This window comes from Diadema antillarum, unplaced genomic scaffold (genome assembly GCF_040938485.1).
Source record: "Diadema antillarum isolate AM-2024a unplaced genomic scaffold, OU_Dant_1.0 seq00000942_RagTag, whole genome shotgun sequence".
In the NCBI taxonomy this organism is placed as follows: Eukaryota; Metazoa; Echinodermata; class Echinoidea; order Diadematoida; family Diadematidae; genus Diadema; species Diadema antillarum.
The window spans coordinates 178,975-193,815 of NW_027271792.1; the positions used below are offsets into that span (position 1 = coordinate 178,975).

A 14,841-nucleotide genomic window follows, 5' to 3' on the forward strand; every position below is an offset into this window, starting at 1 on the left:
ATAAAGAAGATATAAAGAAAATTACACATACCTTCACTTTTTCTCACATTATAAGAGAACACCTAACTTGCCTCTTGCATTGATCACAAAAGCAGAGGGAATAATATTACCCTTGACATATGTCAGTAAGAAGTGAAGGGAAAGTGAATTTTTCATAAAATGTAAATTTTGTGGAACTCTCTTTATATTTTATTCATCATTCTGCGCATGTGACATCACAAATTGTAGTAGTCTTCTCATCCAGCAATCACAGCAATGAAAACTTCAGAGAATCATAATTTCTGAATGGATTGTCTGATTTTCCTCAAACATTCACTCAAACATTCAATTTTGAGAGGAGGTTTTTACTACCTGTTTCAAAGAAATATTATTGTTCATTAAGATGAAGACAAATAATTGCTTTGGTAAACAAATATGCTTTATTGGTAAAACTTATTTGATTTTTCAACTAGGTCTACATACATCAGGGTCAACAAAAAGAATCACAGATGCAGGATTGCATGCCATGGTGTCACAGTCTTGAAGTATAAGACCACAGATGAATATAATTCTGTTCTGAAAGAAAAGAGAAGGAGAACTTCTCAAATGGGCTACATGTCCATTTTGAAGATGCCCTAGCTAAGAGAGATTGATGATGATAATATAGTCACAGTATATCCAAGATGAGCAAGAAAATAATAACTTTGTAGACAAGGTGTTTACAAGCAGCTGGTCAGAGGGTTTACACTGCCCTTATCCTACAACAACAAAACAACAAAAAGAAGAAAAAGACTCTCATCAATGCAGCAATAACTATAGTACAAAGACCTGGGCACAGCAATGGCTTACTATAAACATCTGGAGGGAAGATTTGGATTTGGGATTGAGGTGAGACATAAATCTAATATTCAGTGCTGACTTTCCACACTGCTGACCAATCCACAAAAAGTTTTTCTCAACTTTGACTGCCATGAAGCAATTCAAGCAAATATTCCGGTGAACTAGTAGATGCTATGGTAATAAATGAAGGGAAAATAGGTCACTTCTCTCTGCACATCTCAGTATCTGTTATTCTTGTATATTAAATGCTGCCTTCCAGCAAACCAACCAACCCAAGGCTTGCTTCAATCACATGGTACAATGTCCCAGAGAGTCTTTGCTTTGAATATTAAAGACAGTCATTACACAAAAGCCTATACCAGCTTTGTGAAACATGATATCACATGAAACAGGATATCAGTATCATTAATGACTGATATCATACATAGTTTTGCAATTCTATCAAATCTACAAGCAAAAAGCAATGTACATGTAATACTTCTAAGAATACTGAAAAAAAAAGAAGAAATGTTCTTTTCAGAAACAGGAGAGCCGCTTCCATTTTGGAGTATATTTGGGCAGATAATTAAGTGCATCGAAATCAAAACTCATTTCCTTATGCCTTATTCACATCATTCAGACTGTACATTCATGCAGTCTAATCTATGGAATGATTGAATAATTGATGCACAGACCTACCCTCCTGACTCACTAGGTAGCAGGCATCCTAAATGGCAAAAGGTTCCAATCAATACAGAACCCTAACAGCCAGTAAGATGGCAATCAGAGGATTTTTATTAATATTGCATTTATATCTGTTCAATTAATAACAGATCATTTTCAACTTTATCACATTGATTTTCCTAATCTATAAAAACAAAATGTCAGTAATCAGTATAATGGCATGTTGAAAGTATTCCACATTTGCTTTGATCTCAATGAATTCTGCCGCTAGATGAAATAGAATTACACTCTAGCAGGCCAAGGATTTTTTTTTTTTTTTTTTTACCAGCAGGCATGAAGCAAGCACCATAGATCGGTTGGAGGATTATGTGTACAGTTGCAATTCAATCATTTAATCTATCATGTCCAACTGTGGTAGAGATTTCACTAAGAGCACTTGCATAATTTCATTACATGACTGGGCTTATTAATCTCTACCAGTCAGTATGCGATCCATTCCCGCATTGCCTTGATAAAAATGGAGACATTACGGCTGGAAAAATAATAATAAACATTAAAAAATCTGCATTTAAGGTAATATCATGGCTTAAAAACTAACAAGTTTATGTTTCTTGAAATTATCATGAGTTTGATATCTTACTGTTCTCCCATTTGCTCCCAAAGTACAATAAATGTTTTGAAATGTGAAGCTTTTCAGATACCATGAGGCCTGTGCATCCCTGCATACACGCCATGTACATGTGTAGATGCTAATTACATGCCAAGCACACTTCATTTCTACCAGACACATGACTCCAACACCATTACTTACTACTTTTAGTCTGGTGTGGCACCATCTTACTGGGAGCAGGTCACATCAACTCAACTCCTCAACTCCTACATGTACATCATCCTCTTTCTCTCTCTCTCCCATCTACAAGAGACAAGTATCACACCTTACTCACCGTGGTAACGGCCTCACTCCCCCTCTGAACCTCTCCTCTTATCATCAAATCCACTTAACGATCCTAAAAGGGCCACTCAGTAGCATGGGTCAATGTCCCAAAGGTTGGGAAGATTCATTGATTTGGAACCTATACTCCTTAGGTGTCAGTATCTCCCCCCAGGGTCTGCCCTTTCCTTCCACAACACCATGCTCTGAGTCAATCTTAGCTGAATTAATGGCTTCATTAAATGAGCTCAGGGACACTTGTACATGAAAACAGAGAAAGTTTTAATGCAACTTTAGAAGGACAAAAAATTATCTGCTCCCATAACTTAATGCCATACAAACTGCAAAGGACCTGCAAGTACTTTGCTGTCCTCGCCAGGATTCCAAAAGATTTACTCCAGTGTAGCCGATCAATGAATTCAGAGCAGGTCACCAATCCTTTTTACTATAAAATCTGCAAGAAATTATTTCAAAGTTTGCTGGATAGAAATAATCATATCCAGTATCAGCTGCTTGAAAGACAGGATCTTGTTCTCAAGAGCAATCACACACACATACACGCAAGAAGAATTTTTTTTAACCCGTTGAGGAAGAGTCTCAAGTATACACTGGTTAGTGTCAACGGGAAATGCGTGTTGTAGCAAAATCAGCCCATCCTCATTGGGTTAACAAATAATCTTGGCTTTGGTTTCCTCACACAATATAGTGTTGTCATCCCATTCATTTGCTATGGATGTTGTGGCTTCCATATTGAGGACAAAGGTTTCAAACTGCAAAATGCTGGGTATGATGTAGTTGTTTTGTTTTAAGTCATCCTAACAGCACATGCTGAAGTCGCCCCAAAGCAATGTCCTCCCCGGTAATGTCACTGTCATAATCAGACTTGACTATCATCAGAGCAGATTTACTGGTTTCAATTTCATTTTTATGACATGCATTCTTTTATTATTGTCGATCAAACAAACTGATCTCCCATAGCTTCCACAATAAATAAACTCTGATTCCCTTATTTCCTACTCAATGTCCTCTCCTGATTGTCCAGTGTAATATAATGGTGTATCATAAAATGTCTATTGCACATCAATAGTCCCTGTCTTTCCATCCAAATGTTTCCACGATCATTCTCTGACTAAATATCATAGATGTATTTCATCTATCTACTCAATCCCATACTCTAAAAATATTTCTTCTGTATTTTGCACACTCTGTCATTTCCTTGAATTATTCATTTTTTCCCTTTACAAATCCATATACTTTTATTTCTTCTCTGAACTATCAGAACAGTTTGCTTCTCACCATATCCATCTTTGACCCCCTTCCCCCCCCCCCCCCTCCCCACTACAACCACCTAGCCATGATACATGAGATGTAATCCCCTTTGCACCAATTTTCTGCACATTTAGCACGCTTGGCTCCCCTGGCGCCATCACTAGACAAATTAGATCTTGTCGACAGGAGAGTGTTGGCTGGAATACTCATGCTCAGGTTGTGCCCTCTATGATATGGGAGGATTCAATGCAGTCAAACTGAACTCATTTATTGGAGTATCTTTTGTTTTGGTTTGTATCTCAACATATACAATGTCAGAGTTGATGTTAACAAGTCATGGGTGACTTTGTGGGAATTCTAACCTCTACCATTACTCATAGCTATTGTCAATCAAACTATTATAAGATACTGCACATAAAGTTTTCACAACCTTTCATGAAGGGCATGTTTTCTTCCTGTCAAGTTATTTGCTTTCTGAAGCCTTTGAAATCCTGAAGTTCATCATTCCTCCACAGTTATCAGAACAACTGATTTTTGGATAACATTTGGCTTGATTGATTGGTACATAATACAGTCTTTTCTTCACTTGATCTCTCTTTACAGCACTGCTTTCCTTTGTTTTGTTCTGGTTTGGTTTGGTTTTTGTGTTGTTGTTTTTTTTCATTGCTCTTCCTGTGTTCAGAAATATGTAATAAACATCACTACCTTTCTATATAGTGTAGTCATCCTGTATCCAGTGGTATCAATATGATCCAATAATTTAAATTCAATATATTCAATTTTCATTCTATTTCAAGTGTCTCTCACTATATTTGTCCCAAAGTAAGAACAATTTGCCAGTGATGTATTCTTTGGTTTTCTTTCACCATATAAAGTTAAAACATGCACAAACACACACACACACACACACACACACACACACACACACACACACACCTGACACAAAATGATGTAAACCAGGTATTCAGACTGATGTCTCAGATTCTGGCAATTCGGGCATCCTGTTATATTATCTGTCTTCCTTAAAGATTAACCATCAGATAAAGACAGCGGTAGAAGCTGGGACACCATACACAGTGGTGGAGATTGCCCCAGTCTCTTCAGGGAGGTAGACTCTCCCTTCTACTAAGTAACTCCCTGGTCTGTTGACAGTGAAAGTGAAGACTGTTGTTGATCCACACAAGCTGCTTGATGGAAACCAGCGGTGAATATGACGCTCACAAAACAAGAATAGCAAGATGAGATCTTGCACCTCACATAGTTGGGTTTTTTTTCTTCACACGTACAGTGTCTTCTCCCTTCACGCTACATTCACAAATCAATAAGTGAGAGTGGGGCTTGTGTTATCACCACACTCTACTATCTGGTCTTTGGAAAAAAAGTGACATATAGCTTGCAAACAGATGAGACCAAGTAAGGGATAGTGAGGAATATTCACCAGTCTGTAAGTTATTATATCATAGCCCTGAGTCTTGTAAGAATGGAAGGCTAGTATCACAGGGTAACACACTCAACATTATGTTTCTACTTCAACTGGATATGTGTCCAATCATGCATTTATAATATTTTTTTGTTAGTAACAGCTGGCAAAATTGGTGCAAGACTAGAGCAATGACATTGATGGACTAATAATCACTAGAGAATGATGACTTATAAAAATAGCATTTGTTAACTTTTGAACATGTTTAGACTTCAGATGTGGATGATTTCTGTCAAAAAATAGATACTTTACTGGCTAACTCCGTAACAGAAAATATGTGACTTTTCATGGTGATACGTACATGAAAACTAAACCCCTTCCAACTTTCATTTTCACCCATCCCAAAAGCTACTATGGGAAAGGTTGATATTCTTAATCCACAGAGACACCCTCACACAACCAAACCTAATGCACCAGTCATAGACATCCCGGATCATCCAAGACCACCCCGGATCCGATCTGGGGTGATCCGGGGAGAGATCTGTGTTGACGCCTTGGACATCCTTGGACATCCGTGCATGTCCGTGTAGATCCGGGGACATCCAGGAGGCCAACACGGCAACTTTTGGGAGGTCAAAAACATCCGGCGTCATCCGGGGATTGCCGTGTTGGCAGAGCAATCCGGGATGCTCCGTGTGGCTGCCATGTAGCTGCCATGTTGATCCGTGTAGATGCCGTGTTTGTGCGTGTAGACGCCACGCTCTTCCAGCCTTATCCGTGTAGCTGCTGTGTTGATACCGTGAGTACAGTCATATCATATCAACGCTCGTCAACAATCCATCGAGGTCGAAGCTATCCCGGATCTCCCTGGATCACCGTGTAGATCCTTGAGGATCCGTGTTTAATGTGACTGGGGCCTAACTGGCTATCAAGGTCCTCAGGTTATGAACGTTTCCAGAGTTTTCTCATAAAACCTTTCAGACTCTACATTCAGCCTGGTAGCAATCACTGAATCCGAACAACCAACTGATAGATGATGATATAGCATCATCACCAAAAGATGAAGAAACTGAACGCTCCTCATTCAGTCTTACACCTAAAATCTGTTGCCCGAATGAACGGACCCAGAGCATAGGATTAAGGGAATACATACTGTTATCAACAAATTATAAATCTTATCACGGCAAATTCCACATTTCAATGAAATGATTTATGAGTTCCAGATCTAAAATTAGTATACATGAATTTTTTAAGGTAAATGTAGACTGCTGAGTCTTGCACATAGGCCCCAGAGAATGGTCTCAAATTGAATAATTCAAGACTTCTACCTTATATAGATTGTTGTATCAATATTAGTAAAAATGTACCAGTATCTATTACAGGATGATGCATACTAGGTATTTTTTAACCCTTCACAGCCAATGCACACATTGTACTGCCTCCTGATGGGAAGGATAACACAAATATTTTACTTTGGTATACTAGACATGTCGACCTTAGAGCTGCATGTTTGCTTCTAGAAATGCCTTTTGACACATTTACACTGAAAAACCAAAACAAAACAAACAAACACACACACATACAAACACACACACACACACACACACACACACACACACACACACACACACACAGAATACCAAAAAAATTACAATAACAGAAAATCACCACAGCATATCACATTTAACCCCCCCCCCCATTTGTATGATTTACAGAATTTCATCATGGTATCAAAACTGTCATTGATCATTTCTGCAATTTGCACAGTATTGATATTTATCTATCAGAGAAACTTACAGTTGTAGATTGCTCTTTAGTAGATTGATCAAAATTAACATTCTGCCATATAAGCCATCAGATATCTTTTGATATCAAAAATTGTATTCAGTTAACTCCAAAATATTCTGTACTAAGCCATGCTTTTAGCCTTTCAATCACATACTGCTCCAAATGAAATACAAATAAGTTCAACTCCTGTACAATTCAAAAATAAAAGGACACCACACCAGACACAATCTGCGCATGCAGTTTTATCACATACAGTGTGGAAAGTGCACTAAACTCCATTTTTGGATTGTATTATAATGATCATCAATTGTGATGAAGAATAACATATTACAGCAACTATCTGATTGAAATGCTGCACAGTAATAATCCTGGCATTATAGGCAGCGCAAGCTGAAAACTTGTGAAATCCTCACGGTTTAATTAGTTTGAAATCCATGTCTGTGGACAACGACACACATGAGACCACATCCAGGGCCATCAACCTTCTTTTGCATTTAACTTTGACAATCTAGTCATTTATATATGTAGGCACGCGTGATAAAGCCTTCTTTGCACACGGAATGGATGCTGCTAATTGGAATTCCATTAAAAGTAGTTAATTTCATGCCATTACAGGCTAATCCCATTTCTCGTTAGAACTGAACACTCCTACCACTGCCAGAGCTACCAAGTCTCACGCATTCTGCGTGAGACTCAAGCATTTAGGGGTCGTCTCACGATCTCACGCATGGCACCCATTTTTCTCACGCATCGGGCGAAGTCTGCAACTTTAGCCTATAATAATGAGCATAGCTCAACAGATTAAAGTGATAGTTGCAATTGAAGGTACATTTCCCTTTTGTCTTTCAATATAAGTAAAAAATGGTCACTTAAGTATGCACCTGATCGCACCATTAAGAGCTAAAAATTGAAAAAGCTCCCTACCGTGGGAGGCCACAGGGGGGAAAACCCCTCCCACACCCTCACTCGCTGGCACATTCGCGCGCCGAGATGCCGAGCAATGCCGAGTCATGAAAATCTCACTCATAAAATTTTTTTGAACTTGACATCCCTGCACTGCCAGTGATTCCTGATAACACACACCATTTCTTACCACTGAATGCACTGTATACCATCACTCCTCTCTGAGAGAAATGATGTACTATATGTAAACTCTTACAAATCTAATTAGCTTCATGCTTCTAAAATATACTTGCTTTTTAATTTTACTGTCTGTAATACGGAATATATAATTCATATTGATTAAAACAGATGAAGGGTTCAGGCTTATGTTTGTTTGTGTTTTCTTTTCTGACTACAGAAAGAAGCTTCCACTATGCAAGGCACAGTATGGACATACTACATGTTGGTACAGTATTCATCGCATAATCGGGCATCTGATAACCGGGAACCTCGCTTAAATGACATACGCTTCCCAGAAACATTTCCAATGCACGTTATTTTCACTGGATAATCGGGCGGGGACCTCTGATAAACGGGCCAATTTTTCTTCAAGCGATCTTTGATTTTGTTGATACATGTATTTAAAAAACATGCCTCGCTCACACAACTCAGGCTGTGTACGTTGTTTAATCTCAGTCATACACTTTGAGGGCAAAGTCTAAATTCCTCGTCTCTGAGTGTTTCAACTTTCAATACACTGTGATCTGTGCGTACGTCACAATCTTCCTCAGTTGTGAATGAGCTAGAGGGTCGCGCCGAGGGGTAGCGTGGTAGTGTATTCATGCACATGTACAGTACGTCAGTATGTATGTGTGTGTGTGTGTGTGTGTGTGCACTACATGTTATGTCGTATGCCGTAGTGTATGGTGAATGCTCATCGCGAAATCGGGCACCTCGCTTAAAGGGGCCTTGTTTGCTACTCCCAACCTGTCCCGATTATGCGATGAATACTGTATTTTGGATCCTCTGTCCTTGACATAGTGCAAAGTTAACAGAAATGAAAAATTCACATTTTGGTCAATGTATTACTCCTATAATACTGATAATTAAGTCTTCTTTCAATTCTGGAAAGGTTGTACCAGTATTATTTCAGACCATGTATCATTCGGTTCCATGACTGCGACAACTGCTTACATGAAATATCTGCATAAAGCCAAACATCAATTCTACCCACAAACATAACCCTAACCCTAACCCTAATCCTAAAACCCATCACAACCCCAAACCTAACCCTAAGTCCTTGGAGAAAATAAGACCGGAGCAATTGTCGCAGGAGCAAATGTCACGTCACCGTATCATACAAGGCATCGAATGTCTTTATTACAGACTATACCTCAATATGTGACTATCACATGATATGGGTTCATAGACATCAGATCCATGAGAGATCAAGCAGAATATGATGAAGTAAAATTGCTACCTTCTTTCCCCAATAAATTCAATGCAAGCTGTTGCTTCAACCTGCAAGTGCTATAAAGGCCATAAAATGGGACAGTTCCATACTTCCTGGAAAGAAAAGAATACTGTGGGGTCAACACTGAATCACTTTTATAGACAACATCATCCTTTTTCAAACCATTGATCAACATCTGTTGAAACTTTCATGATAGATTAGAGAAGTTTCAGGGATGTGAAGTTGACTGTTGTGTGTCTGTGTGCTCGTCTGGAATCTCTATATCTCATCAGTTGGCCATTATAGGTGAAGACACATTCAAATCTTGATGGACCAAGTTTGCAGGCTTGACTCTTTTGATGGCATACCACGTTTACATTATTAACCATACCTCCAGACACCTAACAACAGAGAAACTGATGAGCAATAAAAGAGACGGTAGAGAGACGTATGAGCCAAGAGTAGTCTACTCCCTAGACGTTGTGCTGGTGAGACATTGAAAATGCCAAATAAATACTTCATACAGTATATGGTGGAATTATGAGTGAGTTCTGTTTTTTCAATTTGGTGCACTGCAGCCATGACGTGACGAACAAGACATGGCAAACAAAGGGGCTAATTACATGACATATTGTATACAAGACATTCACATAATTTCCATTTTTGAAACAAAAATGGTGTACGCACTTTGTTGAATTACTTCAAACTTCCTTCACTATTTGATATGCAGTGGGCATAATAAATGATCAGTATGGCAAGTCATGTAAGATACGCAATGAAGACAACTGGCTACAATGGACATGGCACACATACAATTATAGGATCAACTCAAAGCATGCTTTAAGAACAGTGCCATGTTAAAATCACCAGAAATCACATGAGAAAATGTTTTGAACATCCTGAAAGAGGTATAATCATATTACATAGACAAGTCTAACAAGAAAGTCTGAAGGTAATATATTGATAACAGAACTTTAAACCTATAATTTGTGTAGTTCACAAGGGAACAAAATATAAATAACGATAATTGACGAAGTCTATCCTCAAGTACAAGTACACTTATCAATATACATGTAACTGTAAGTATTTATTATTCTTCACTTTGCTTGAATTCACAAGAACACCAAAATTGTGTATCAATTGTTACAGTTCTCTCTTGAAGACAAAAAAAAAAAAAAAAAGGCTGTATATTCTACATGTAGATGTTTATTATTCTTGGCATCGCCAATCTAAAAGAGTGGGATAATGAGATTTCAGAAAGTAGCCATGCCAACATGGCTTCTCATGTATGACTTTAGTATAAAGGCCATCTCATTCTCATTGAGTGATTGACCAAATGGTCCTGTCTGACACACTCAGTCTGCCTACAGTAAGAGTACAGACATTATTAGATCATAATAACATGAAGACCAGACATGCCTGCATTGTAAAGACACAACATGGTGCCTTATCTGCTGGCAAAGGCTAGACAGACAAAACAAAATTTCAGAGAGAAACAAACCTGCTACTGGTGTTCAAGGCCAAGCATTCCGACAATGTGCCACCCCACTATAATCTGTATGTCACAGTGCACAATATCATGCATAAATCTACCTGAATTGGTGCACTATGTGTGTATACCCACAACTACTGTTGAACACCAACTGTTGCATGCACCCTTTGTATTACACTATATAACCCAGTTATAACCTCTACCCCTCTCACAGATTAGGAACTCTAGAAATCAGAATATTTCTTCTTCTAATCAGCAATTATGATTTGGAAATTCAATTCAAGGAGTGACAAGGGCACAGTTCCAATATTCAAGGAATTCATAGGTAGGCTTTAACTTCATGGCAGTGCAGTAGGGTAATTGCAGTAATCACAGTTCATTTGCTCCAGACCTTGAATGTACTGCACCAGAAATTATTCGAACAAGATCTAATAATTCTAAAATTAGGGACATGTAAAACATAATTTTTCAAAATGCATTCAGACTGGTCTTGGTGAGATGGGACTATAAACTTCACATGCACACAACATGCGCTTAGGCAGGGGCATGTTGTTTATCTTCTTTTTTTTTCCATTACATACATAACAAGTCATTTTGTATGCTACTTGTAGTGTATAAAAACAAACATGTTTAGCAACATTTTTTTCATGAAAACTGACACTTTATGATATTTAATATGTGATTCACATTTCACATTTACTTTAAATTTCATAATGATATAAACAAGAAGAAAGAATTACATGCAGGCAAAATACGGAAACATGAAACTTTAAAACTTTAAAAATAAGAATGCACTGATGCTTCAAGCTGCTTGTTCCCCTTGTCAGAAATGGCTGCATTTATGTTTGCAAGCAGTACCCCTTTCTTTCATATCCACATTTTCTTTTAATTTTTTTTTTTTTTTTAGAATTAAATTGCATGAGCATGGTAGTACAATAAGGACACATATCACAACACAGATTTTTGACTCCTTGTTTCATAATTAGGAATCAAAAAGAACAAAAGAACCATTTTTCCATCATGCTTATAATTCCCTGCAGTTTGTTGCAGTAGCTGTTTCTGAGTAGAAGTGCAGTGGCCATCATTGCATATAATGATGAAAGACTCTCAGTAAATACATCTCATGCTTTAGTAATAAATGTCAGCTAGAATGCCAAATAATGACTATTTGAAGAGAATTATATTGACATTATGAGTCCCTGGCCAGATATCATGATATTGACACAGTAGCTTCATATGGTGAGAGAGTTGGTAATATGTACAAAGTGCATGTTCAGCTTGCTTCATCGATAATCCAGAGGCCTCCTACCATTACTGTAAAAGTGGAAATTTTCGTGGTGTTGAAATTTTCGCGCATTTCGCGCAACCCAAAACTAGTGCAAAAATAAAAGCACGCGAATATCTTTGCTTGCCATATGTTCCAGTAGTTGATGTCTTGATTCCACGGAATTAAAAACACGCGAAACTCTTCTTACCCTGCCGAGCGCGAAAAATTCGTCGCGCGAAAATAACCACTTTTACAGTATTTTCATTTGGCTCTCATTCTGCATGGAATGTTTGGGAACTATAAAACTGTGCAACATTTTCTAAATGTTATGTAATCTCAATTATTACATAAGATTTTTTAATCAGTGTTCTGATGTCTGATGCATTTATAATCAACACATTCTTTATAGCAATGAACAGGATTGTGAATAGTTCACAAAACTGTACATGCAAAATTCTGTAGACTATCATACTACTTTAGAAATATCAATCAGTACAAAGAACTCAATATGTTTTGTCATGGTAGGAAGCAACTCAGACAGGAATACATTCCTTATCCCTGGTGTAAAGATTTATTATAAAGGTTAAGATTTAGAACCAAACTCAATAGCCAAAATGTTTTGTCTGGTTATGCCATATCCTAGATAAGAGTTAGTTAACAAAGGATATAAAAACTTTAAAAAAAAACTACACACAGCAATATTCTTATGAGGCAATACAGTTTCCTTCATCTTCATTCTTTTAACAAATTGAGAAATTGAGTGGTTGTATGGATCAGCGTGCCTTGCTTGAATCTTAAACTGTAGATGTAGGTTGAGAAGTGTGAGATAAGAGAGAATCTAGAATCAGCACAGGGAGATAAAAACAGGGGGACTCTCATCTGAGGTGATGTGAGCATGAAGAATGTATGAGGCTTGGTAACACACATTCTGTTGCCAGAGAGCAGTCAATTTATCATCCCAGTGAGTGGATCATGTTACATAGTATAATATATTCTAGATTTAGTTGACTTGAAGAAAATTAATGACCACATCCTGCTGGAGACAATGAACCATCAAGTCAAGTCCATTTCTATGGGTATGTACATGTAAGACTGGCAAATTGTGATATCATCCTTTGTAGCAGTGAAAAAAAAAAGCATGATGACTAGTATAACACTGTCATTATTTCAGTCATTGTGCAATGTATAAAACCCTTCATGTGTATTCATTTAACATTTTTCAAAGCAAATGAAGACAAAAGCTATACTACCACATGAACAGCTGTACTCACTGGATCTGTCAACATTGACCTTGCATGTGAGATTGAGGCGAAGACAGCAAAGAGGTTGAAGAGAAGTCCATGGATGATTGTGTACGGCCGGATGCCAGCCGGCAGTAAGAGCACCACATTGACGGCAAATTGGCCATAGCCAATCAGGAGATAGGTCATTACAGCACAGATGATACCACATGGGTCCTATATGGAACCAGAAGAAGAAGAAATGGATATTGGTTATCATCACTATGACTACTACATCACTAGGCCACTGGGAACAAGTACTATAATTGTCTGACACTACCTACTCAACTAAATGGATAATTGATTTAAAGCTTATTAATCATTTAGGTTACCTGGGAATTCTGTCATAAAGAAAATTACAAAAGCTCAGCAATTAATTAGATATAAACAAGTGACACTGGGACTATAGGGCAAAGATCATACTTATGGTTGTACAATGTATTATCTCAGTCTTGCTTCCTTTACTGAAGTACCACAAGAGAAATGATGGAATGTGATACACCTGGTATTCAAACCATCTATATAGGTGATAGCATAGAGAATTTACACTAAGCAGTCACTGTGAACAAAGAAAAAAAAACAGTTTATCAAATCATTATACCTGGGCCACCTGGAGAAAATTCTACAATATCCATCAAACAACTAACCAGTATGAGTGTAACACTGTCATACAAACTCTCAATACTACAGAGCAGTGGCTATGGCTACTCAATGATAGAAATGCCACCCACACACACTTCTCAGTGTGTCACATGACCTACAGCAAGCAAGAGAGCTTCAGGGATTTCACATCTAAGCCTGATAGCAGGGAGAGCTGAGCTCTTTAATGGTCATGTGTAGACATACAGGCTTATCAGTGAAAACAAAGGGAATATCCCTCCATGGTGAGATTGGATTTCACTTTGTGCACAGCAGTCAGCACTAACACAAGGCTTGAATAATATACTGTGTATGTTCAGATAACTCTAATTGGCCATAACACTTTGACTAAAACTATTTCGAGTTCAATGAGTCACAAAATGTGTAACAAAATATCAAATTTACTTCACTTCACTACCAAAAATCATGTTTTATCAGTAATACTGATCCTGATATCACATAAAAATGGCCAGTGCAAGCCACCAACACTCATCATAATGGGTCAGTGAGGACTGTCTGTTTTGGAAGAAACATTACAAATACACACACATTATCTTCAGCTTGTTGAATATTTGGTCAATCCTAATACTCTTCTTTCATAATCATTTAACTCTTGCTGGAAAAAAGCCATAACTACACTCAATATAAGCAATTCAGTTATTAAATGAAAGTACAATGGATCTCACACTTTTATTTCAATTACAACAAAGATGAAGAAAGCAATTATGATAAAAAATTGCTTCTTCACATCACGTTTACGGATGAATGAAATCTCTGTACTACAACAATTAAAACAAATCCAGCTTCTTCCAATCTTTACACTTGACTTGGTAGCTTTTGTACATTACTGGGGACTTTTTCAAGCATGCTGATTGTCAGTTTTTATAAGTGATATCTTTCCCAAACTGATGACAGTTTTCTGCATCATTTCATCATTA

The 14,841-nt window shown here is 37.6% G+C and overlaps 1 protein-coding gene across 1 annotated transcript in view; it reads right to left on the minus strand.

Annotated features, from left to right (window-relative positions):
- The window catches only part of LOC139741649 (palmitoyltransferase ZDHHC3-like), a 75,399-nt gene that overhangs the window by 36,147 nt on the left and 24,411 nt on the right, over window positions 1-14,841 (minus strand). The window contains exon 3 of the mRNA XM_071652229.1: window positions 13,256-13,441. Within this exon, the coding sequence (XP_071508330.1) occupies window positions 13,256-13,441 (186 nt within the window). The remainder of the gene's footprint in view (window positions 1-13,255; window positions 13,442-14,841) is intronic.